Raw genomic sequence first — 26,991 nt, forward strand, 5'->3', positions numbered from 1 at the left:
AGTTCTTCCGCTCTTCCATGGATGAAGTTAATTATGCTTGCTCAACTTCATCCAGCGGAGGAACCCCTTTCCGGAGCTCCGAAGCTCAAAGTTAACCAAGCCTGTATTATATACATATATCGTATATATTATATATGTTATTATATTAATATATTATATTATATATATATATATATATATATATATATATATATATTATATATAGATATATTATATATATATTATTATATATATTATTATATTAATAATATATAATATATATTATATTATTATATGTAATACAGGCCATATTACAAATGATATCTTGTTCAAAGCTTCCTCTTTTATCATATTTAATTTAGACAAAAAGATATAGAAATATCTTTTCGTCGTATAGAAATACGACGTTCACGTACGTAAAAGCATGGTTGTTCAGCTTCTTTTTTTGCTTTTTTTTAAATGAAGTCTCAGAAAGATGCGATAATTCGGAGATCATGTCGTGCAAGTTTGCTTGGGTGTCTTGGAGTGCGTATACGTTCAATGTGTGCTTTTATGTGTATGTATGATATCGCGTGATTCATCATCTAGACTTCGACTAGCTAGTAAGATTACAATTCTACCAACACGAAACCGTTATACATAGCGATATTACTTAAAGTGTACAGGGTCAGAATACGAAAATCTTCGTATCAAAGTCTTCGCAAGGCGCAGCTTTCATCGGAGCTTTCCTGATACATCAATAGCCTCGATCATTTACCATTGTCTTGATTTTGCAGCCTCTGGCTCGATTACGAGAGTCTCTTTCGAGTTCAACTCAGTAAAAAGTCAGTATAAAACGCAAGCCCCGACAAAGGGTGATGCAATCACACCCGGCGAGGCTTTCTTCAAGCACGTTTTTGTCGCTATGTTTAAATCTTGCGTAAAACTCGAAATAGAAAAATGGCAGTGCAAAGTGTGTGTTTCTCGTTTTCGGAATAACTAACTATAACGATAATAACAATATAAAGCCTCTCATGGTAAAGTCGCCGCCTTGTCGTTTCGTCCTCGATCGCGATTCTTCTTCAGAATCTTGTCTCTCGAATCCTTTAATCGATTCGATTTTTGGTGATGGCATATGTCGGTACAAGCTTCGGTCATCGACGATCAAAGCTGTACCGTCCGACTTCGACTCATCCAATCGCACCACCTTCTTGATACGGTCCAGTTATCATACATGGATGCATCGGGAAGAGCGTTGTCCAAGTCATCGTGGTGTAAGTAGGGGATCTCATCATGAACTGTGAACTGGGAACATTTGGAATGTGCGAAAGTGATGGAAGTGGCGTTGTTTTCTCGTTCATCGTACTGCCGGGGCTTGTCGCGGTGGTTGGAGTCGATGGACTGGTCGTCGACACGGACGCACCGCTGGTTGATGTTGTGATACCCAATTTTCGCAGTCGCATCTTTTCCTCCCACTCGTCCCAACCATGCTTCGGTCTGTTTAAATTGCGATGTTGATAGAATACCAAGCTAATCCTGGTCGGATTGAGCCGATTGGGTTTTTTCAGTGCGGTGGTGGCATGCATCTCGTGCTTCGCGCACTCGAAGAGTACGCTACCGTGGCTCAGGGCGATCGCGACACCGCCCATCTGCGGATCCTTGAAGCATTCCTCGTTCTCGGAGTAATCCGTTATTTCGCCGAGAGGCTCCGCTTTCGGAGGAGGCTCTGGTAGGACCGGGAAATAAGGCGGTGGTCCGTAAATATCCCACCGCGGCGTGTCCCACCTCGTCCAGCCGGAATTCAAGCCTTGATAAGCTGGGTTCAAGCCCTGATACGGATATTGAGACGAGTGAAAGCAACCTTCGCGCTTCGGTTGCTGGTAGAATTGCTCCGGAGCTTGATATGATTGTTGATGATGGTTATAGTTGTAACCTTCCCATGAGTTCGCATAAGGTTTCTCGAATACCGGATAGGTCGGGTATCCGTATTGAGGAAAGGCATGGTGACTCAAACCGGACATAGTGTGAAAATCCTGTTTTATTTCTTCGGTCCATGCGAGACCATTTGGATTGGAATTGGACACTTCTTGCTTGTTATCATAAAATCCTTCTCGTAATTTATCCTCCGTGCAACTGTCTTTCAATTGATTGGATATACAACCGTTTTGGACCGTGTTGTTATTAGGAGCGTCCGCGAAAATAGGCTTAGAGTCTGGAGGTTTTAAAAATGTTCTGGCTAAAGGATTTGGATATGCACTGGGCTCCGTAGATTGATTCTGATTGGATATCGTTCGCGAGGGTGGTCTTCCTCTTGGCACTCGGAACGGCGATGGTTCAGGACACGTTTCCCAGGCAGCAGCTTTGGTTTGGTCCGGTCTTGCTAGTTTACCGACCCAGATTTTCTTGTCGCCCATCTGATCGAATTGCTGTGAATTTTTAATTTGATTAGGACACCACGAATTCGCCGTATTCCAATTCTGCGGGCAAGAAACGTGATCGGGAGACGGGGATGAAGGATGATTGCCTACGAAGGACTTCAATTCCGATTGTCTTTGCGCATGATAAATGAATTTTCGCTGGTCATTCGACGAACATTGCGCGTCATTTCGTTGTTCTGGCAAATGCAACGAATTATGTCCCAAAACATCCGAGTTCGGAGTCTCCATAGATTTATGATTACTATTGTCCACGTAAGAGAATAAATTTGACGTGTTACCATCGCAATATTGATTATGATAGTTAGAATTTACGGTCGCTTGCATCGGTTTGGATGAAGAAAGATGCTGCATTCTATTTGCAAACGTTTGTTCAACTTGTGGCCTCAGCAATGGCGATTTCGCAGGGTTTTCAGCATCTGTGTAATTTTGTGTCATGGTATTCGAATATCTCTGTGGAATAAAATCTCCCGTATATTTAGGAGACGACAGCTTTAATTGATTGGCAACGCAATCTTGTCCCATGTTGCGTACATGAATTGGCGACTGATTCATCTTGGGTGGAATATTTCGATGCGTGGTCTCCATGCTGAGCGATGGATTGAGGGAGCCGATCTTTGAGGAAGAACAGTCGATTTGCCCGTTGACAGAAGCGGCGTACATTCCAGAAGCCATTTGATGATCGTAATTATTTTCCATGGAATGTTCCGGTCCTTTCAACGGAATCATTTTTGGATCTTGAGGCGTCATGGTACAGCCTCTGGGTGATGCATTATAAGACCCTTCTCCCGAAATGCTTACGTGCGAACGAGGTGAAACGGGATGATTTCTGGGTGAACTCCCGTAACATCCTCTGGCTGAATCCACTGTAGAATTAGGTAAATTCCTTGACCCTGGTCTATGCTCTTCTTGAGAAACGGTACTCCTGGGTCTAATATCATCCAAACTGGTACTGTCTGGGTCCACTTTGATGTCCCTCTCTAAACCACCAAACGAAGTATATTCTCTCCATGGATTCAGCCAGTTACTTTTACGCTGTTCAAGCCAGCCACTTCGGTTCCATTGTTGCTCACCTTGATATGCTCCCCATCCTTGATACATTGATACCGGGCTATCTAAGACCGTGGATGATACCTGAGAGCTCTGCAACTGCGCGTCAATTCCTTCGAACATGGGCGTCATCTCCAGTGTTAATTGCGATTGTAGTTTAGAAGAATCTGCGTGTCCCGGCGAACGCCCAGAATCAGCCATTTTTTCCGCCATAATCTTGACTGTATCCTTCTTGCCAGACTGAACATCTGGTTCGTCTTCTTTCCTTTTCTTACCGTGACGTCTGCATGGTTGAAGAGGTACCGATCTAACTCGAACCTCGCACGGATATCTGAACGGAAAATAAAAAGTATATATTTTATGTATATATGTGTACCGAATTTTTCGCGTCTACACTTACAGCAATCGGCGATTGCATGATGTAATCATTTTTCTATAGATTATTTTCGAATATTTAAAAGGTACTAACTTGGATAAAAATTCAAGAGCACCGGAATGAATCTTCTTCTCCTGACCTTCCTTTGAACCGAATTCGTCTGTGTCGTCCATTATGTAAAGAGGTAGCACGTGTAACTGTTCGTCTTCGGGTTTCGATAATGTTCGATGTTTTGTCAGGGTAACTACCTGAAAAAAAAAAACGTAACAATGCTGATGTTATAAGCTAAAAATGTTGTAATATTTATAAAATAATAAATCTTATTTTTTTTTAGACATTGTGAGAAGGAACAACGATTTGTATCATAATGTTATATCGCGAATTAACGTGTCGAATTAAGGAATTCACGTACCACGGTGCATCCGTTATTCATGTTGTGTAGATCCCGATGGGCGTGTGCGCAGAAATCAATGCAAGCCGTAACACCGGAAAAGGGTCGACCTGGTTTAAATCCTAAACGACACTCGCTCGCTTCCCGCTCGAATTGTGTTTGATTATTAAAAGCCTCTGGTGCAAGACTAAGGTACAAAGGTGATAAAAGCGTCGCTAGAACATGCATTCTCTCTTCGACTTCTTGTTCCTGCGAAACAAGTTCTTTCGTTATTCATTATTCTGTAACCGATTTCCTAATCGTTTGGATTGCTTTCAAGATAATTACCTCCGATCGTACGGACAGTCGAAACTTTCGGACGGTTTTACTTCTGGCATATTTGCAGCCGTTATAGTACATCGACCACGAGCAGCCGAAAGAGAAGCTGGCGCCGCATGTGTCAGGATCGAGTCCTTGGCATGCACAAGTTCGCGGTTCGTTGGTACCGCATCGTCTAGTGGTTGGAAGACCAAATCGATTGAGTTTGTGACTTAAGAGAGTATAGATACGATCTGCTTCGTGAGTCGGCACCCCTTCCCAGGCAACCATAGCTACAACGATCCAAGCGGTGGGACACTTGTGACCTTGTCGATGTTTCACCACGGTTAAGATCTTCTCATCAATGCCGGATCGTCGGATAATCTACCAAATTATTTACATTAGAATTTCGCGTTTTCGCACAGAAAAAAATTAATGTTGCTGATACAATGCATTTCTTTTTTAACATTATCTTTAACCGTTGCTAGCTGCACGATTGTTTTGGAGAAAAATGACTCACCCACTTAGCCATTGGACATCCTTGCGTGGTTTTCCCCTCCTTTCCGGTATAGACGACCTTTTCAAATCTTATCGCGTCGCCCTTAAGGCCGGTTCTTCGTTCGAGATCGTTCCGAAGATCAGGCAGGCTTGCAGCTGCCCCAAGGTGAGTGTAGTACGAACCGGGCTCTGGCGGACCTTGTGGTTGAACCACATTTTATTTACAAACGACTGACACGTAAACGAAAGGAAGCAACAGAAGCGGAAACATTTATGCTGTGCACGTAGTAGATTTGCCCTTGCGAATAAGGGTTACATTAGGTGTGCACATTCTCCTCCGGATTTTCGGACCGTATAACCGGTCGGTGTAGTTTATATTGGCAATAAAATGTATGTTAGTACGTTTATAACTTTCTTTCGTGTGCTTCTTCGTGGTTAGTGTTATCTCAATGTTAGTGTAATACGGGATACGTAATTGTAACTCACATTTATCGGCGGGAAAGCAGTTGCAGTCCGGCACTTCGGTCCTGACATTGTTCTTCAGTTTGTCCAAGTGGTCTTGCAACTTTGTCGTCACAGTCGTCGTAGTTGGAGTATGCGGACTGTGCGGTCCCTCGTTCTTTATCTCGGCTTTCTCCGAAGAATCGTCCAATATTTCATCCTTGGTTTGAAGACCCTGACAACAGCCGTCTCTTAGATGTTCGGGAGTCGGTTGTTCAGTCCCACCTCTTCGACAGCACCACGAACCGGTTCCCGGTGATACCTTTGCGGGTCCACCGTCGCCGCGAAACTTATAATCTCCAGCAATCTCTCGATTCTGTTCATTCTCTTCATTCTCGACGATGTTGGACGTATCATGAGATACGTAGGAATAAATATGATCTTCGGTGTTCTCCTGTTTAATCACACGATCAGAATCACATTTATCTTGGGAAGATATATGATCGGCAGCATCTGTCGACTTCAGAAAATCTAGATTATCGTTTTTCATTCCGGATTCACTTTCGGATATCTTTTGGGATGTCTCGAAAGATGTGTTCTCAATTTGATTCATGCATAATCTTTGTTGGAAAGACTTGTCGTCGATGTCTTGATCTTCATTGCTTCTTCCTTCTGCCTCCCAGGAATGTTGCTCTTTGTCTTTGTCGCATGATTGACTCTTATTTTCTGCAGCGAGCTTCATAAAATTTTCGAAACTTGTTATTCCATTTTCCGGCAATGCGGAATTATCGTCATTTTTATTATCAATCTCGTCATTATTGTGTGTGTGTTCTCCTTCCGTCCATTCCCACAAGCCACCACCATCGGGCAAATTATCTACCCGAGGGTGGTGGCTATGCGATAAAAAATTACCGGTCAAGTTTTCATTAGGTTGCGTCATCGAAATAATATTTGACTGGTTTATAAAATGATCCGTGCGTTTCTCTTGCATCTTTTCGCTGCTTTCATGCGTATCACGTATTTGATCATCCGCTGCATACTCTGAAGCGGATCCATTGTTAGAATTAAGGTGTTGCGATTGCATCTGATGATGTTGGTGGGTTTGCTGCTGATGCTGCTGTTGCTGCTGCATCTGCTGCTGTTGTTGTTGCTGCTGCTGCTGCTGCATCTGCTGCTGCTGCTGTTGTTGTTGTTGTTGTTGTTGTTGCTGCTGCTGCTGTTGTTGTTGTTGTTGTTGTTGCTGCTGCTGCTGCTGCTGCTGCTGCTGCTGCTGCTTGTTCAAAATCATCGATTTTAGTCGACTATTAAGATTCACTCGATTAGATTGAGCATAGACATTGCTTTCTGAATTATCTTGATTCTCCGGAAATCCGTTCGGTCTACTATTATCCATTGTTGTTTGTTGTTGCCACGCAATTCTCTCTCCTGAGTTTTGCATGTCTTGCTTTGTCGCCTGTTGTCCCCAGGTCGGTTGATTTTCCGATGCAGAATTTACAGGCGACCAAGTCATTCGACTGTCCAATTTATTTTCTTGTGACTGTTGACTTTGCCACTGATGACTCGGGGTCCGTCTAGGACTGTGCTGCGAGTCCTGCCATTGTTGCTGCGGCTGTTGACTATTATCACTTTTTATGCTATTTGGTGACCAATTCGGTTGACTAGTCGGCGTGTCGGGCCACGATATTTGATTGGACGGTGTGAGTCTGGGGTTCTGCTCCACCTTGGTCTGCTGCGGCCACTGTTGTTGTTGTTGCTGCTGCTGCTGTTGCTGTTGCATCTGCTGTCCGGAAGGCGTTAATCTCGGATTCTGCTGAGATCCTTGCATTTCCGGACTACTTTGCTGCCAGTTACGCTGGCCAGAAGGCGTCATCCTCGCATTTTGTTGAGCATTGCCGTGCTGGTGGTCTGACAGTTTCGGAGAGTGCTGCAACCAAGTCTGATGTTGAGACGATTGTTGACTGGATGGCGTCAACCGTGAATTTTGCGGATCCCTTAGCTTCGGACTCTGTTGCGACCAGTTTCCCTGAGTTTGTTGTTGCTGGTTGTCGGCGTTGTCGGACCACGACTGTGGCGTTTGGGGTTCCTTCACGCTTCCGGTCTCCCAGCTCATGTGACTCGCTGGTCTTGGCAGTTCCTGTGGTTGCATTTGAGAAGTTTGTTGCTGCTCCACCTGTGACTTCATATTGCCTTGCATATTTTGTTGTTGTTGCTGCGGTGGAGGCTTCTGTGAAGGCTGCTGCATCGCTCCCTCCTGCCAATTCATGTTGTTGTTGACACTGCTGTTCATCTTTCCGCTTGTGTCTGACCATACATGTCGTTGATTATTGTCGACCACCGATTGTTGCTGTTGCATTTGCGTTTGTTGATGGTGTTGCTGTTGTTGCTGCGCAACCATTTGCCATTGATTCTGCGCTGGTTGCTGACCCATTTCCACGTAGCCTGGATACCCGTTAGAGTTGTGTAAACTCTGTGGGTCCGGTTGAAGTGGATACCCAGGCATCTCGTTTCCCGACACGTTGGTGGCGGAGATCGTCGCAAAACCCTTTACTTGCGTATCCGCGGCGGTTTGCTGTTGTTGCTGTTGCTGCTGCTGCGGTGGCTGCTGCGAACCTCCTTGTTGCTGACTGTCCATGTGTACCGAGCTACTGCGACTCGTCGGAGTTGTCGACGGAGGTGGCGCCATCGTCACGTCCTGCAAGAAGCCCCGTTTTGCGATGTGTAGCGTTCGTTGCAAATGCTTCATACGATTCTTTAGAACGGCTATCGAATAGGGGCAAACACGAGAAAATCGTGAGAATTGAATCCGCGCGTATGAACGAAGCATAAGTGTAAATTGGAGCCTTATTTATGTAATCAGAGACACTTACTTGTTGTTGATAGCCATTTACATAGTCTTGTCGCTCATAGGCGACTGATTGATTAGCGGTAGCCGAGGGATCTACAAATTGTCCATTCAACTGCCTCTGAGGCGTCGAAACCACCGCCTGTCCTCCGACCGGGGTCAGCGGCGAAGGTTGCCCGGTGATGGTGTACTGTCCCGTCGTTCCGGCTCGTTGAAACGCAGACTGATCCGCTGTTATGAACGTTTGTTGCTGATACGGAACTGTAACATTAATACGTTGATATAGACACGCGATCTTACGTAACGCGACTGCACAAAGCAGTCTCATGTCTCTAATGAAGAACGCTTAGTTTGTATGATAGTTTAAGAAAACGGAAACTATTTCGAGCAACTGTAGGATGTTTATATATATATCCTTTTTCAAGTGCGATACAGTAATTCCTAGAGAATTGTCATTCTACTTTGTGTTGCTATCACCTCATTTGAGTCACTCACCTGGTTGAGGATGATAAGGTGTCGCAGCGGCGTACTGAGTGTGATATCTCAACTCCTCGAGTTGATTCGGTGCGGAAATCTGCTGAATGAATTGCTGAGGTGGCCACGGTGCCGGTGACGTTTCGACCGCAACAGCGCCAACTGGCCCGACTCCCTGATGCCAAACCGTATTTCCAAACCCAGCTGCGGGACGGAAACCAGCGCCGGAATCACCATAAAACGGCATCACTCCGGGTGACTGCGCATAGAGAGAACGAAAGAATTTTTCAGCGTTGTTTCCTTCTATGTCGTCAAATTATCTTTATCATTAACTCGTCGAGAATCGAGGACCAAAGTTTAAGTAAACTCTATATTAGGAGTGGCAATTTATCTCGCGCTTTGTTTCGAGCATCTAGATAGAAATTCTTTAGTGATTAAAAAAAAATGCTTATTAGCATCAAAAGTTATATCGATTGAAAAGGACAAAAACCAATGGTCGTAACGATTATAATTACATAACAAAGAAGAAGGCCAAGTTAGGTCAAATAAAAAAATCTTTATTGTCATCTAGATGTAATTCTCACGTATATAGATATCTATTTTTTTCATAAAACTATTTTATCGTGCAATAAATAACAACGATAATAGCAATCGTCCGGGATAAAATAACGCGCCGCGCGCGTAAAAATGGAGCTGTGCGAGTTCACTTTCGTTTATTTTCGTTCGTCCGGCCGTTCTCTCTCGGCTTTTGCCTCCCTGTCCCGCGTTCTCTGTCAACGTGATAGAACGAGAGAGGAAAGTCAGCGAGCGGGGATGGAGCGACGGAGACGGCGTCGAAGGGGGAGAAAAAAAAGGCACGTATCGAGGCACGGCGAGGCAGAGAGGAACCGTCCGCAGCGATGCGAGTCGAAGGAGAGACGAGAGCCGGCAACCTCGCAGCCAGACTGTAAAACTTTGTGCAAAACGAGAAGGGAGAGTCAGGACGATTGGTTCGTTCGTCCGTCCGTCCGTTTACCGCGGCCGATCTTTTGTCATCCGTTCTCGGCAGCGGCCGCCTCGTAAAATATGCCCGCACGTTTCGAACGATGCGTCCCGTCTTTAGAAACGAGAGCGAGGGTGAAAATGAATGTTCGAATTTCGAATTCGAATTCCGCAACTCGTAGATTCGGATTTGGGCCTTTCAGGCGGCTGAGAGGAGCCGTATCCGCCTCGTCGTTCGCCAAATTGGCGCTTAGCTATCGAGTTTCCGTGCGAGCGACCCCCGTCGAGCGATTACCCACGCGGCTCCAAAATGCAAAAAGCGCTGATAAAGCGGGGTGCGCTCGCAAATAAATAGCAGATAAATTCCATTTCGGTTCCGCGTTTGCATATGTACACGCATAAAATATGTAATAGTTTACGTGAGAAGGAAGCGGAGTATATGGCGCAAACCCTAACTGTCTGACATTTAACGCGTTATCGCGTACGAGCTATTGAAACAAACGGCTCGTGCCGAACGTTCGATCGCCCCGAGAGACGTCTATCTCGAAGCTTGGGGAGTCGTCCCTCTCTCTTTCTCTCTGGTGAGAGAACCCTCATAGTGACCGTGAATCGGTGTTTGTGGTCGAGGCTGATAGCGTCGAAGAGCTGGGCGTCTCGCCAAGCGTGGCACGGTGGATTCCTCGGTATCATCTTCCTTCTCTTCCATCTTACGCACACCCTCGTGTACTCGCGCGCCCGCGCTCTTTCTCTCCCCCGGGGAGAGAAAATCCTTCCGTTCCCGTGGCATTGTGACCTAGGGCAACCTAAGACCCCGGCGTGATAAAACGGAACGTTCTGTGACAGCACCCAAACATGACCCTCGGGAGCCCGAGTTGCCCTTCCGGCGGATATTCGCGGAGAGAGAGTTTGCCGACCCCGACCACTTTTCACCCACTTCCCGTTTTCCCGATCTTATCCCGCCGCCAGATGCGTTCGATCGCGTTTACGGCTACTCGCCCGTAATCGATGTAACGTGACACGATTACGCGTGTCTGGATCTCGAAGAGAAAATTTTCGCCGCGGGGGAGAAACCGAGGGGGGGGGGAGGGAAGGACGTAAACGCGGACGGACAAGTACCGTTTCGTCCCTCTCGCTTTCTGCGAGCGATCGCGTGCGGCTAAACCGCATGTACGTGGCGACGGGAACGCAATTCGCAATTTGCGCACCGCCAACGATCGGACGGCGGCATTTCGCGGTTTCGGTTTATTGCATAATTGGGCGCCCCGACGAATACGCGCCCTGCTGCTGCGCCGCGCCGTAACGTTGATTCCTTTATCGCCGCGGCATTAGCAATTATCGTGTCGCGGGCGACACCGAGCGTGTTTTGCCACGGTCGGATATAGTCGCGTTTAAACGCGCGAAATGCACAATTAACGCCGAGCATAGACATCAATGGGAATGGCCCGCGTTTAAATGCATCACGGAAAGGGAAGCGACACACGAACGGATTACATTTCGCGTAGCTGTGACGTATCTCGCGAGTGTGTAAGTTTATCACGCTCGCGCCTAGAAGCAATATCGAATATTGTAACAACGATGAAGCTAACGATAATAGATGAATTGGTCGACATTTCTATGCGCGCATTTTACGCGAAACGTCGTTATGCAAATTAAGATAACCGCAGCTGCGTATGGCGTCCGGATTAATTGACAACTTCGATCCAGGCAAACTGATTTCGTGATTGTACGTTATGTGTCTCGGTAATGGGATTTAGTTGCAATCTCGGTTGCAATTTTAACCTGATTTTTTTTTTAATTAAAATCTGTCGTCTTTTTCCCTGTCCTTAGCGTTTTAACGACGGCAAGTTGTCAGACGCGCGTAATTAAGACGCTTTTCTGAGTCAGGATCACTTGTACGTATGCATGAGATCACAAATGCCCTAACACGTGTAATTGCACGCGGAAACACATTCGAAGCGCATGCTTCCTTTCTAAACGTTCGCGCACCGTAATTGTTGTTTATTTGCAAAACATTATTGTTGAGTTTCAGGGAGGTACGCTTTAGTTACGCTTACTCTAAAGGCTCATCACTATAAAACGAGAACGCCGAGAGGAAAGGCAAAGGATGTCAGCGCTGCTTTATCTCGATGGCGACTTTCCGTGATCGCGGAAGTTTTCCCGCGACGGTAAGTCTAATATACCATTGCGTGTAAAGATTTGCGCTAATAAAGCGGGAGCTTAAAAAAAAAACGCATCGCGCTTTAGTTACAAGGCTACGAATTTTTAATATCGACGCAATGCGCGGTATGCTGTCTCTCTCCCTTCCCGATATATCGATTTATTTATCTCATTAAAGAATACACACGTGGAGAGTTTCACGTACAGGCAGACGGCGATGCGTGGACGATTCGATGTAACATCGAATTGCGCGCCTCGGCACCCGCGATTATTTTGAGAATCCGCGATTGCTCGTTGCGCGCCCGCGAGGAAGAAAGATGGCTAAGTCGATTAAAATATTAACATCGGTAACCGAAGAAGACGCGCAACCGGGGCGGCATGTATTAAAGGCGAATCCCCATATATTAGGAATCGCGGGGGTTTGGTTCACCCCCGGCGTACCCCTGCGACGCGAGCGGCTACCCTTGCCGGCTTCTATCGTATCGTTACTCCTGCTCCACCTCTTGATACCGCTCGCTTTTCATCGCTTCTCTCTTTCTCTCCTTTCGTCCCCGGGATACGTCGCTCTCCTCTTACCCTCTCTCTTTCTATCTGTCTCCGTCTCTTTCTGTCTCTCTCTTTCTCTCTCCGTCTCTCTCTCGGTAGGTCGGTGGTTCCTGTTCCTGCGGGTATTGATTCGCGTTGGCGGCCGGTCACCGCCCCCGCACTCACTGTCTGCCGGTAGTCTACCCTTGCCCTCCATGTTACGCCGCTATTTCGGCAGTCGATTCCTTTGCAGTCATGGACCGTCGCGAGCAACGTCATTCCGCGAACGTTAAAATTATCCTTACATGTTCTAATCGACCCGATTTTATCTTTATAACCCGATCTTTAGATCTTTTTTTTACTAGATCTCTAATTTTAAAATTTCCTAACCCGATGTATATCTTACAATTAGACGCACACCTGGCATATTTTATATGTTTAAGACGACTTTTTATCACAATAATATTTATTGTAATAAAACGGAGAACGACGGAGGGATCGATCTTTCGCGTAATTTAAACAATTTTACTAGAGAGGTTTAAAACACTTACCATAGAGACGACAGGTGGTGGCGGATTGCCGTTTCTGAGAGCGCCCGTTTGTTGGTTCGCCGCGGGATTGAGATTGTCCTTGGTCTGCTGCATGGGATCTGGCTGGTGTAAAGATTGTTGCGTTTGTTGCTGGTGCTGTTGCTGCAAACCGCCGATACCACCCTGCGGACTGCCGAGACCAGCTGGTGCGCTATCAGGTGTGCTGACCTGCCGTGCGATTTTCCGGTAACTCTGTAATAAACATTGTCACATTCATTTTATGTGTCTCGCATATATGTGAAACTCGTATAGGAGTATATAGGAAACTCTACAATCTCGAAAAGGAAATTTAAAAGAAATTTTAGCTTTTGAAATAAATTTACATTCGTGATACAAAATCTAGATATAAACTATTCTAGAGTTTAGAGATTCTGTTAATTCTACACGGAAAGGACTTCTCGATCTAAACGTAGGTGTGATCGAAATTAATGACTGAATTTATGACTGAGATCGTGGAAACGATACGAGTCGTGAAGAGTTAAGAAAATTAGACTCGAATCGTAGGAAGAAAGGATGGTACTAAAGCCAGTTATACGGCAGTGGTGACCCTAATGCTAAAAATAACGACACGGCTTAAGTAGGCCGAGGCGGCTGAAACGGTTTCCATAGTTCAACAAGCATCAACCGAGCTGATCGCTGTTTTTCCCCTTTTACGAATGTCTCCCTTTACGGATTTGAGGTAGCCATGACGTAGTCAATTTTTCAAGGCCGGATATACTGTCGAGCGTGAAAATCGCCTTTGCATTTTCGATACGCGACACGTGGCTACGTGTCAAATATGTATTATGTTATGCATCGATTTATAAATAGACGCGACGTTGCTGAGTCGGACCTATGCTGAGCTCGCAAGGAGAGTTCCTTCCCTCGCGGAACATTTGTCACCCACTGAGACGCCTGGATCAGCATTTCGAAACACTCATTCGTATGCACCGTGCAGTAAAAAGGAAAATATTAATAGGTGCTGTTCTTTGCATCTTCAGCAGAACGTCAGAAACAATCAATGGAAATTCTAAAGATACAATCACGGTTATGAATCCTTTCATAAAAATTTTCTCATGTTGTAAATTCAGCGAGATCTATTTTTCATAAAAACAAATAAAGGAAGAAAAGAAATGGGAAAGGAAATGGAAAAAAGCCCTTAAAGAGCTGCTGCTTTTATTCCTCGTGCAGGTACGCGCGGATCGATGCCGATTGAAAAATCTTCATTGAATACGTCCGGAAGGGAATGATGAATTCTTTGAACCGTCAATCATCGATCAGCAAACTGTAAGACAAGACGACTGACCTTTTTCAGAGAGACGGTACGGATTAGCTGGTGCTCTCTCATCGTCTACTCTACTTATTTTAGATCTTGTTGCGATTCACGTAGAGAAGCTGGGCGAATAGCCAATTATCCAGGATCATTCGTCCGTGGGGTTTTCAAGATTCGGAGAAAGGAAGGAGAGAGAGAACGATTTCTCGCTCGATTTTGACCCTAATGTTACTATTTTATGAATATTATATACAAACATTATATACGTTGGGACGATACATTGAGAACGATATGTTGGAAAATACATCATCGATTTATCGTTCCCACCTACGTCGGAGGCTCATAGATCGCGATATTTTCATTTCAATGATAATCGGGTCGAAATTAGTTGTAAATGTTGACAGATTTGGATTGCCAATTACTACGAGGCTCGTACTCCAGGGCGAGAGCTCCGGAAATAATCGGGCATGAAGCCCTGTCAAACCACGTGGCTGGCGCGTGGGCATTGACCGACCGCCACCAACCGATTTCAACGTCGACGTCGGCCATTCCACTCGCGATGATTCACATTTTGTTGACTTAAGCCAAATGAAAGTATAAGTGCATGCGATACGCGCGCTTCATCGCACGAACGCTTCTATTCTATACGTTCTGTACAACGCAACACGCTTTCGATACCAACTTTACAAAAAGATCCGGACGGCACATTAATAAAATTATTAATATACGTCACAAAATGACGCCAAGAGTCGGCATCAGCTAGGAAAAGCAGGAGCAGCTGAAATAGTTCTTTTTGTCGGCAATAGATTCGAAAGATTTCGTGTGTAATTCTGGATAATTCTTTGCTTATGTAGGATCATAGGAGTCACAGCGATATTGTGCTGTGTCATTTCTTGACCCGTGTTACCCGCATTTCATTTATTTGTTTTGCCTGCTGGCCGCAATCCCGTTTGTACTTAGAAATAAAATTCTTTGCTAACTCAGTTCGCTTCATGGCTTTATCCAATTCGCTTATTCTACCCTTATTAAATCGTAGTGAATTTTCTGTTAGCCGGCGGATATTTTATTCTTTCCCGAGCGTCTCGTACGAAAGGCTTTGCTCGATCGATCGCATTACTCGCAGGTCAACGCGTATATTTTTCTCCATTATAGATCACCTTGATCGCCGGTCTGGTTTGTGCGCGCGGCTGCGAGCGCGCGCAGTGGTAGAACAGGCAAAAAGTTAATAAACGAGCGGAATTCATGACGTTTCGTCGAACCGCCGCCGATAGCAGCAGAGGACACGTCGTTTGACCTAAATTCCGCGATCACGATAGACGAATGCCGGCTTGCGTAATCGGCAGAACGCGGTTCGTCAAGTCGAGTTTCGCGCTCGGCGTTGGTCCTTGACGGCGCAAGGGCCCCGTTTCGTAGATACCAGACGCGAGCGTCGCCTTATATAATCCGAACGCGCTACAGCAGTGTTAGGAATTGTAATATAGTGTTACGGCGACTCGTCACGGTGATTTATGCAGGAATCGAATCGTGCATTAAATCAACTTCGATAATACTCGATAGCGTAATGTTTAAAAGCTTGCAGCGCTTTGAATAAAGTTGGAAGATTTTTGGAACAAACGTTACGTACAGAATCATTAGACGACGACGCTTTGTTTCGTATCTGTTTGTTCGCCATTTTTTTAGACATACTTTTTTGAGCTGTACTTACAGCTCCTCTTGGATTCGCAGCAAAAGGCGCCTTCAACCCTGTCTTTGAGTTATGTAGCATTTATATAACGGAGCTACGCGTGGCATCGAATAGGAAAAGAATGTGAGCCTATCGATTGACATCACGTTCATTTATACGAGCAGCTCGAGTTTTTTTATGAATCATCCGGCTTCTTCTCTTCGTGCACGTCGCGAAGGAATCGTGTTGCGACATCCGTAATCCACGCTATCGCTCGAATCGGAGTTCTCCGATGCTCCGAAAATATAAATACGACTGGCAGGCTAAGATGACGAAACAGCGGTCGAATTTTTTATACTTTCCTTTCTACCTTTTGTTGATTTCTCGATTTATTTAATAAGTATCAAAAAACATGGGGTAAAAATAAGATTCATCGGGTTTTTTTCGCCGGCCGGCCGGGGAGAAGCGGGAAACGCCGCCGCTGGCGGAGATGCGATCCGAACACGTGTGCCATAAATTGCGCATCTTTGACGCTAAGAGGTGAATTAAAAAACCATCTCATCATGCAATCGATGAAGAAGAGAAAAAGAGGGAGAGAGAGAGGGAGAGGGAGGGAGAGGGAGAGGGAGAGGGAGAGAGAGAGAGAGAGAGAAAGAGAGAGAAACTCACTTCCTCGCGACGACGTTCTTTCCGGTCCAATGCTTCGTGAACACACTTGACCTCCTCCTCCTCCTCCACCAAAATCTCGTCTGGAAGCACTTGAAACTCGAATCGGATCACTCGCACTCGGCTTCGCACGAGCCAAGTTACGTATGTATGTACATATGTCGTTTCCCTACGTTTATTCTCCCGCGCGCGCACACCGTGACTCCTTTCTCCGATTTCCTGGCAGTGACACCCACGCCACGGAGCTGCAACCTCGTGCGAGAAACTACTTCCGACCGGAGAGCATTCGCGCCGAATTTTTGCAACAAACCGCGCTCAAACTCGTTCAACTACCGATCGAATCGATCGCCCTCAGCACTCACGAGAGATCACTCTGGTCGCGGAGCGATCCGCCGAATAACTCCCATGAGACGCCTCTCCCTTTTCCTCCGGCACCCGCTCTCTACCCCTCATCCCTCTTCCTCGCATCCCTTCTCCCCGCCCTCTCTTTCTTGCCTCTTCCTCTTCCTCTCGCGCCTCTTCGCGCTCGCCGACTGCGTTCCCACCTTTCTACGCTGCCTCTTCGTCCCTCTCTCTTTCTCTTTCTCTCTCTCACTCTCTCACTCTCTTTCTCTCTCTCTCTCTCCCGTTCGCGAGCACGAGCGCGCAATCGCGCGTGTGGGTGTGCGCGGTCGTGCCTCGTTGTTTCTCTCCCACGACTCGCCTCCCCTTATCTCCCCACTGGGGCCACCGCGTCGCATGTTATCGCAGCGCGATATCGCGAATTCCTGCGTCCTCGCGACGCGCCGATTTCTGCCATGACGGCACGACCAGAGTTTGACTAAAGAAAGCTTTGACTACGGGGGAGGGGGGGTGACTACTGTGAACCCTATGGAGGGTTTTGAGAATCACTCGCCGATACATTTTTTACTAACAAGATATAATATTTTCGCGCCATATGACATGGACAACATGGATCTTCGATGACGCCGAAACAGGACCGAGGCGTAAGATAGGGGGTGGTTTGACCGTCCCGTCTCGGAGAGGGTTGAGAGCGATTCCGAATCGGATCTCCGACCCCCTCCGCTGCGTGACCGCTGCATTAACCACTGTGTCAATCGCTTCTTTCCACCTCGACATCTTCGAACGTGTAAACAAGCCTCGGCTTGTCTACCTCACCATCATGAAGCAACGACACGGCACACGGCGCCGTTTCTTCCACGTAGCTCGCGTCGCTCGGAAACGCTCGTGCACGCTCGTGTCGATTTTACATGACCCCCGCTCTTCTTCGTGTCCTTCCATTCCCTCTCTTTCTGTACTTTTGTTTCTCTCCCGGCTCTTAGTCTGGCGTTTTCAACTGGCGTCCCCAGCTAACTAGCGTATTCAACTGTTTCCGATATTTCTTCGATATTTTAAAGAAAATGGAGCACCATCCGCACTTAACGATCAGGATAAATTTTAGTTAGAATTTTAGATTCAATTATATATTTCTTTTAAATAATAAATCTAAATAATGTTTGTTGACTCGATATTTTTATTTCTTATTACATCGCCTGATCTTTCCCAGTTGGGTTGCATCGCTCTCGTAAGTTCTTACATGATTGGAAGACCAAAACGAGAGAGTGATACTCAAACTATGATATGTTTCAACAACATTATATGTATATATCATATTGCATATTACAGATTTTCACAGACAAAATTTTACAGGCATTATTTACGATCATAGACTAAACCATAATAATAGTTAGTGAGTTATAATGAGAGGAAATAAGTCATAATAAGAAGAAATATCGGAGTATTATACGAGAAAAACACGCTTGGAGTATCGGCGGGACGACGTGCTTCGACAGTGAGGTCGCGGAGAAGGAAGGAAAAACAAAACTCGCGTCGCGAAATTGCTATGGCTCTCCATAGGTAGACGATGGGAGCAATAGGACCGATGTTGGTGTTGGTGTCGCCGCCGCCGCCGCCGCCACCGCCACCGCCGTTGACGACGACGGCGACGGCAACGACGACGACGACGACGACGACGACGACGACGATGGAGAGGGGATGGTTCGCCAACACGTCATTGTAACTGGAGGTGGCTGACGCGACAGAGGGGGTAAAACGCGGCTTGGTGGTGGGGCGAGAAAATACCTGCCGCCGTCAAGAGAAATGTTTAATGTATCGGAAGGAACGAAAAGCGTTCGCGCGCCCTGGCGAGGACGTTAAACGGAGTCGAATGCCCGGTTAATAACGTACTATTTTCTGGAGTCGATCTCGTAAGACGGCCAACTGAGTCGTTCATTCAGATTTGAAATTTAGAACGGTCAAAGTCGAATGATTCAAGGCTGATTTAGGGGTGTTAAAAAAAACACAGATTATCTGGTAAGGGCACCGAACGATACCCTTTACGTAATCCAGGAAGAAAACAGATGTTTCAATCGGTTTCAATCGCTAAGAGATAATCGATCCGACCGAAGAACCCTCCGTCCCTCCGAAGGCGTCGTTAAGAGGGCCGACGCGGATAGAGACGCCCTGAAAGAGGTCAAAAGGGCCGGCATGGCAACGCGCTCAGCAACAAGTTGCAGGGACGTTAATAAACGAGTCCTCGAAAGGCCGCCTCACGGATCTACCCTTAAGCCTTCCTTAGCTCGCCGATCTTTCCCCGCCAAGAGTCTTCCTCCAAGAGTCTTATTATCGTGTTATACAGTACGCCATCGCGTTTATGTATATATACCCCCTTTCTTCCCATTTTCAAATATACTATACCTCCGTACGTGTATGTATGTATCTATGTATACTGCTGTCCCATTGCAACTTGCAACGCGATGTTTCATTCAAGGCAGATCCGCAAAGTGAAAAACACAAGAAACACGCGTTTACAGGAGGAAAAGAAGACTGAGAGGCGCGTTTATTAGCAAATACACAAGTGAAATCTTATTTTACCAGGGCGGTTAAATGCAGGAATGTTGCGGTGCTATCTTATCCACGTGTTGACAGATTAGATAAGAAAAGGCCCCGTGGGTCGCTGGGCCGATTTCCTCGCGCTGCTAGGAACTGCCCGGTGAATAACGATAATTCGAAAAAGAAACAAGACAATAAAAAAACATTATTCGTTCGTTCTCGGTTCGAGCACAATCGAAATGAGGAAACTCGACTCGGACCGTTTCACGGCGGTATCTCGAAGTTCAGCTCGGCAATGTAGAACGATCTGCGAGTTGCAGTTCGACATTCTCGTCTCCGAAAATGAAAATTAAATGCCGCACGACCGCGACGGCTGAATAAAATTCCTCGCCCCGCATGCGTGCTCAAGTCCGCGCGGCGGCTTAAGGCACAAGCGGATTTTAAACATGGCGGTGCAGTAACGCGGACAGGCGCAACGTGCGTCGATCAATACCACCTTGCTTAATATCAGTTCTGAAACTCCGTACAGCCGGTACCGAGAGATAGCCGGCCCGCGTCAAGCGAGGCAGGGCTAAAACGCGTTACGGCGCGGCGGCGGCGGCGGCGGCGTCTCCGGCAATTAAGAAGCGCGAATATGGATCGCCGACCATCGATTTCCGGCGTACCCCGCCGCACGACGGACGATCACTTTCGCTGGTATTTCTGACAGCGACAATTCGCGCAATTATCCGCAATTTATCGAACAGAATCCTCCTCACGTTCGGGAGACGATGTCCGAGAATAAGCCGACTTGACGATAATACCCCCGCTTAGATAGGGAGGGCTTTTAAAGTTGAGAGAGAAATCTATAGCTATCAGTCGCGACACGTGCCATTTATATTGTCAAGTTAGGAATTGAATTATGATGGAAAGTCGAGTTAAATCGAGACGCATTACTCACCCTCGTGGCGCCCTTGCCTCGTCCCCTCCCGCGTTCTCGGAACGCCCCTTCGCCGGTCTGCAGGTGGTACAGGTGCTGAAAACGAAAAAGGGAGCTGGTTAAACGCGCGGGCGGATTATAATTTACGGTCGGCGGGATCGCCGTTTATCGCCGCATCGCGTTCGGCTATCGTAAAATCAAGGCAACCGTATCGCCTCAATTGACCTCGTTAAGTTCAATAGAACCGGTAATAAAAGTATAACTTCCATGGCCGGAGCGTGTTAGATTAGATTCTGGACGCGCGGTGTGTATATAAAGTGTTTCAAACTATTCTAGAGTATAGAGAGATATACCTCCCATCTGAATTAGCAGTCGCGTAGACCTCTAATTTGCCAACTTATCTGGCGTTGTTTTCGTTGACTCGATTTTATTCATCCTTTTCGGCATCGATTATTTATATTAATAAATTATGCTTCCCGCAGATAATGCCCCTGTGAGAAATTTAATTTATCGCATCAATCATGTGTTGTGTATGTCACGTTGGTGACGATAAAAACGTGACGCTTCGTTATCGTTATATTTTTTGCGATTATTGTGCGCAATGTTATTACACGGGGGAAATGCGAACCCAGACGCATGTCCCACATCTTATTATATGACGTCTTTAAGACGTCTTATGTCCCCGATTTGGGACATTGTGTTCACTGAGAAGCTTTCGGAAGAGAGATATACAGGGGACATTTTCGTTGCGCGTCGGTAACGTACTGCTTTATCCGTAAAATCTTTTCTAAAAATTATATGGCCGACAAGTGGCTAAAATTGTGACCGACAAACGTGACCGTTGACCGCTTAATGGAAATATGTGTAATATTTAGATGCTGCAATAGAAATCAATTTCGTAAGACATTATTGCTCAACAAGCCTCTTCAGCAATAATAGAAATGTTTCATTTGTTGCGTAAAATATATGCAGAAAACTGCATTATCTACAGAAAGTCTGTGCTTACCGACCTATGATGTATTCTCCGAGAAAACATACGGTAACCGTGGATGGAAGAGCTTGTAGAAATAGTCTTGTCATCTTTATCGACGTATGTGAGAAAAACAATTATAAAAAAATGAATCATGAATATTAATTGCACAATTAGGTGATTAGTTAACAGCCTTCTAAACGTTAAAAATAAAAATCGTGCAAGTTTATTTTTAAGAAACGTCTTTGCAGAATAAATTATTATTTGTGAAACTATGATTTAGAATTTTAGAAAATAGTATACGATGTTTTAAACTAGCGAGTAATTAAAATAGGTAGCAAAATTAGGAAAGTGCTGATAGACTAAAAAAAACATTAAATAATAGTCGATGGACCATAAAAAACTTTTTAACATTCAGTTCGGGCATCGAACGATCGATTAACTTATGAATTCGGTGTCTGACATATTTTTAATTAGCGAGGAAGCCGCGGAAACTTTCCCCTACGAGATAAACGCTTGTTCGTAGTTTATTCTAATAAAGCTAATCAAGTTTATATTAAATTAAAAAATATTGCATTCTTCCCGCGGAGGTTTTTGAACTCTCGACCGCGATTGATTAATCTCTAGATTAGAGCCGTGGTTAATGCCATTACTTTCTTTCTGACATTTTTATCGAATATACAGTTCTAATCATTGCATAATTATATACACTGCCATTTTGCGGAGAGCAAATGAAAACAGTTTATTAATATCTGACGACTTTTCCGCACTCAAAGGGCCAGGGCGTACACAGTAAAAAATTTTGTGTCAATGGAAGTCCACTCTCAATTTTGTGTTAAAATAACTCATTCATCGTGTTAGTTTTGACATTTAGAAATGTTATATCGACATTTATAACATTTCTAAATGTCAAAAATAACACGACGTATGAGTTATTTTAACACAAAATTGAGAGTGGACTTCCGTTGACACAAAATTTTTTACTGTGTAATCTGCCATGTGATGAGGTCAAGATTGGTGTGCGAGGGCGAGAGCGAGAGCGAGGGCGAGGGCGAGGGCGACGGTGAGGGTGCGAGAGCGACGAGTGAACATCGAGGTCCAAAGACAGACGCGGAATACGTCCCCCTTCGCGGGGCACACGCACGTACACACGCGCGTGGGCGATTATGGTCTAATTCCCTTGTATGCGCATTCCTAGCAACCTGACTGCCTTACCTACCAACCTACCTGCCTCTTCGCAAGGCAACGAGGAAAAAATGCTCCGGTGCATCCGATAAGCACACGCTCGAAAGGCAGGGGCGGCGGAGGCCCTCCGCGCGCGATTCCACCCCTTTCTGCCTCTGCGAGCGAAGAAAATCTATGTGTATATATCTGTGTTCCCTCCCGGGGCCTTTTCTCCCGCCCGCGCAGCTTTCTCCCGCGCGGCAGGAAAAGCGGAGAAAGGAAGAGAGTGAGAAAGAGAGAGGCGGACAAGGCAGGGTGAAAGGGAGGCAAGGCAAATGTCAATATCGACGATGCATCGTTGAGAGGGCGGGAATGAGGGCGTAATTAATCGTCGAAGCCAAGAAATCTCTTCCCTCTTTCTCTTCCTCGTTCGATCAATTCGCCGGCGTCTCTAGCTCGCCTTTCTTTCGGTTTCGTTATCTTCCGCGTTTCCACGTGCGAAATTACGCGCGTGCAGAGAAACTGGTAGGAAAAGTCGATTTATAAGCTCTGATCCCTATACTTTTTCACTTATCCCGCTAACTCACGCGTTGTTAACAGGAGCGCGTTTCGAACCACCTCCGTGGCTCGCAATGTAAATATTATAGCCCTGTAAAGTTACGCTGCATCGAGAAGGCAAGAAGGCAGCCTGGTGGCAGCCGGTGCTTATATTTATTTAAGTTTCGACGACACATCAAGCATTCGCTCCCGGAGAAAAACGTTGAACGCCCGGCCCCGGCTTCTCAGCGCGGGGCACACATCTGCTACGCGCGCATCTTCTCAAAATCACGAGAATCTCAATTTGCGGTAATTTAACGTAATAATGACCGGAAGTAGGAGCAACAATTCTGTGATACCTTCCCTGCTCCCCCCTACCCCCTCTTTCTCCCAAATGTCCATGGCGTACGGAAATTCGATGGCGCAGAAGGACAATACGATACGACGACGCGCGGTAGCGTACGTTTTCTCTTATCGGGAGCTGCGCATCTGCCAGTACGAGGAAACGTGTTTACGAAATATTTTAATTACCTTATCGTCAAATCGCCGCGCTCTGGCAGCTGCCGGTCGAAACGCGTGCTTCTAATTGCCGAGCTAGACGGGTAGAGGCCTTACAGTGCCTGGCTCCTTTTTACGGGACGAAGATGTATCACCCCGATCGAAAGTGTCATATACTCGCGCAACGTTCATTCACGCGATCGTAGAAATATTTTATTGGTATAGTCTTATAAGGATTAACTTTCTTCCTCGTGCTCGTGACAGCGCGACTTAAAATGGCGTCGATGTCGCACGCGATCCTATTGTAGGACACTGTATAATGTTCGAAATTTATGGGCGCCATCGATTACAAAGTCAGAAGCGTAATAAAAATTATTGAGACATTTGTCAATTTCGAGGATGAGAGTGTTTATATATTTCCTCAGTTTCTAGTACTTTATCCAACGATGGTTTGATGGCGACGTCGTCATTGGAGAATCGCGTTTTCGGACATCACGGAAAAACGTATGGAGAAGCAGCGACGAAAAATTTCCGATTTCCATGTCTCGTGTGTGTCCTTTGCTTGGTCAATAAAGGCATCCGCCGTCACTTTGGCATCCTGGTAGTCCATTTTCCCGTTCTTTTTGTACCACGTATCCATTGCGCGCGTGTCACACGCACGCGGCGGAGAGCCCGATAAAATTGTTAAACGCAACGCGGGGACCGCGTTCGCAAAAAATTTTTGCGCTTGTCATCCGGAGGGAAGTCCTTTCTATTCCCGGTAACTTTCAGCGTCGCATTGAAAAACGTCTGTGTGACGTGTCTCCGACGTCTTATCGGACATTGAAAGGATCGCGTTTGGCGATTACGAAAAGTTAGACTCAGGACCGGGTGTTCGACCGCTCCTCAGCGTAGCTGGAAGGCCACGCCGATATTTTAGACCACGCTGGTTTTTCGATCAGCTGACTTTAATTTCATCAAACCATTTTCACCGCGCGACAGATGGCCGGCGACGGGACGGACGAAAAAACCGTTGCACCCATTAGAAGTGCGGCAGTTAAAAATGGTAGATACGTCGGAAGGAAGGACAGGTTGTCGAGCGTGCGGCGCAAAAAGCGACGGTGCGTTGAGGTTTCCGCGAATAAATGACGCTCGTGGTGGAAAATCGACCGTAATTAACGCCGACGAGAAAACCGCGGGATTATTTCTCGTCTCTAAATCGTCTAACGAAATAATCGCCACACAGAACGGCTCGAATACGACGATTTCTTCCACCAACTTCGAATGGGACGCGTAATGGCAAAAGAATTCGCAATAACGATTATATCGGCCACGACAGAGCAATCTTAACTTTTGCTCATGCTTCTTCGTTGTATTTGTATATTTTTTCCCTCGCAATCTGCTCTTCTTACAACGAAACGAACGCTTTTTGACCGCTTTCGAAATGGCCCGATTAATGAACATGGTTTCATTATATCGATGAGACGTACCGGCGCGGTCGCGACTTCCGGAGGTGCACACAACGAACCTTGGACCGCCGCGCCGGCCGTGGCGTCGCCGGTACACGTGTTAGACGGACGAACAAGTAGTACGGCGTGGTAACGGCTTTAATAATTATTTTTACAACGTTTCCGAGTACACGCGGCCTCAGTCCGTCGCGCTTCGCCGACTCGCAGCTGGCTTCCATACAATCCTGCGGCCCACGGCACAAGGGCGGCTCCGCATGCAAACCGGCGCGACGCGACGTCGTCTTTCCGTCGAATACCGTCCCTCGTTCAATTCAAATCGAGCTCAGCGTTTAGATAAAATTAAACTTATATGAATAAGTAAAGATTTTAAGAAGACATGTAAATCTAAAGGTTAATTATTTTGAGAAAAGAGAAAAAACCCAGCAAACTTTCATTGAAAATCCGCTGAAGAAAAATTCACGCTTATCGAGAAGTCATATTTTTCACGGTGAATAATTTTCATGTCCTGGAGAAAAAGTAGGTAAGTAAAATTTGTCGGCGTCAACACGACGGCGACGGCTGTGTACGATTTTCACCGCGCGAGGATTGCGTGGAAAGGGCGGAACTGCGTGCTGACTTGGCCGGCAGGTGTAAGTAATGGAAGTAACGTGCTTTTAAAGCAGGAGGGGAATACTTAATACTTCTTCTGCATCAGGTGCTATTTTTAACGAGGACAGCTATTATCGCGATGCCCCGCGCAATTTTTCTACTTGTCAAAATATTCGTTACTGATGTTGAACGATTGTATAAATTATTATTTTTATCAAGTTTAAGCATAAGCAGTCATCATTCTCCAAGAATCCGCAGATTACGTAGTGTATAGTAATATCGATCTTTTAGCTTTTACAATGTAAAAAAAATAACGCATCGGAAGAATATCTGTATATTCCGAAGAAATTGAATACTCTTTCCGTTTACGACGAAGGAAATCACAACAAGCGGATTAATTTTCTTCAGATTTACTGCAAACGCGGGTAAATTCTGTTCGACACTCGACGAGTAGACCGCGGTTGCCCTTTCGTGCCAAAATCTTGGAGGGATCACCACGTGGCCATCGCACGTGGTCATGTTATTGTTTTGAACATAAGGGTGTTGTTACTCCTGCCCAGGAGTAGGACAGGGGAATAGGTACGGAGGGTCGGACACCCCAGGGTAGGGCCACCAGGAGGGATTTCATTCATGATCCCGAAAGCCACCCCCGTTGCCCGGCTCCTCCAGAGACTGCGAGAGCAGGGCAAGCGATACATTACCACCAGAAAAGGGTAGTTCCATGTCGAGGCACATGACGTCTCGGCGAGCGGGAGTAGGGGAAACCCTCGGATTTGGCCATTTGATATCTTAATACAGAACCCGCGCGGAGAGGCGTTTGTCGAGTCAAGGACGCCCCCACGTCGTATTTTACTTAACAGCAGTCGCCACCCGCCACCCGCCACCCGCCACCTTCGCCACACGGGGCAGCGAGGATAGCTAGGTCAGTTCTTCGCATTAGCATCCCCTGGACTCGAGGGTGTCGGCCCTGCCAAGTACTTTCCTCCTCCCGGTAAGGGTGATCGCGTGGACAGCCGGCTCGTTTAATCGACCGTGTTTCTTATGTTTAATGAAAAGGCAATTTGCACAAATGCAGGGAATCTTCAAGGAAATCTTCAGTCGAGAAATTTACCTCGCAAAATTATCCACGTTATATACATTTGCATTTTTCAGTTCTAATATCGAAAATTTGTAAAATATAATAAACGCTACAGCAAAAATACTCGAATGTTTGGCGTCCTTGCCGGCTGTGCCGTCTACCAATCAGAGGCACAGCCGACTCAGCGCGTCATCAACTTGGTCGTACACGGACCGGTTAAATCGAGCGATTCTACGTGGCATGACGGAGAGGATGAGAAAGCGAGGTGTCCTCGCGTTCAAACGCAAATCAACCGACCCGGTTGTAAGTTGTAACCCTCCTC

General features: G+C 46.1%; 1 protein-coding gene across 5 annotated transcripts in view; it reads right to left on the reverse strand.

The window, feature by feature from the left end:
• Positions 1 to 286: 286 nt before the first annotated feature.
• The window catches only part of Tet (tet methylcytosine dioxygenase-like), a 48,911-nt gene continuing 22,206 nt past the window's right edge, over positions 287 to 26,991 (reverse strand). For 3 of the 5 annotated variants that reach the window (XM_071707634.1, XM_071707633.1, XM_071707635.1), the window contains exons 3-12: positions 20,408 to 20,482; positions 12,977 to 13,207; positions 8,784 to 9,021; positions 8,314 to 8,549; positions 5,492 to 8,138; positions 5,028 to 5,203; positions 4,538 to 4,891; positions 4,232 to 4,459; positions 3,913 to 4,067; positions 287 to 3,774 (exon numbers count right to left, since the gene is read on the reverse strand). In XM_071707634.1, coding sequence (XP_071563735.1) covers positions 1,149 to 3,774; positions 3,913 to 4,067; positions 4,232 to 4,459; positions 4,538 to 4,891; positions 5,028 to 5,203; positions 5,492 to 8,138; positions 8,314 to 8,549; positions 8,784 to 9,021; positions 12,977 to 13,207; positions 20,408 to 20,482 — 6,966 coding nt within the window. In that variant the 3' untranslated portion in view covers positions 287 to 1,148. Of the gene's footprint in view, positions 3,775 to 3,912; positions 4,068 to 4,231; positions 4,460 to 4,537; positions 4,892 to 5,027; positions 5,204 to 5,491; positions 8,139 to 8,313; positions 8,550 to 8,783; positions 9,022 to 12,976; positions 13,208 to 16,599; positions 17,036 to 20,407; positions 20,483 to 26,991 lie in introns of those variants that run through there. The other 2 variants (XM_071707636.1, XM_071707637.1) reach the window with 2 other exon arrangements.

This window comes from Temnothorax nylanderi, unplaced genomic scaffold, assembly GCF_030848795.1.
Source record: "Temnothorax nylanderi isolate EJ_2023f unplaced genomic scaffold, tnyl_v1.0 TNYL_tig0060_pilon, whole genome shotgun sequence".
NCBI lineage: Eukaryota > Metazoa > Arthropoda > Insecta > Hymenoptera > Formicidae > Temnothorax > Temnothorax nylanderi.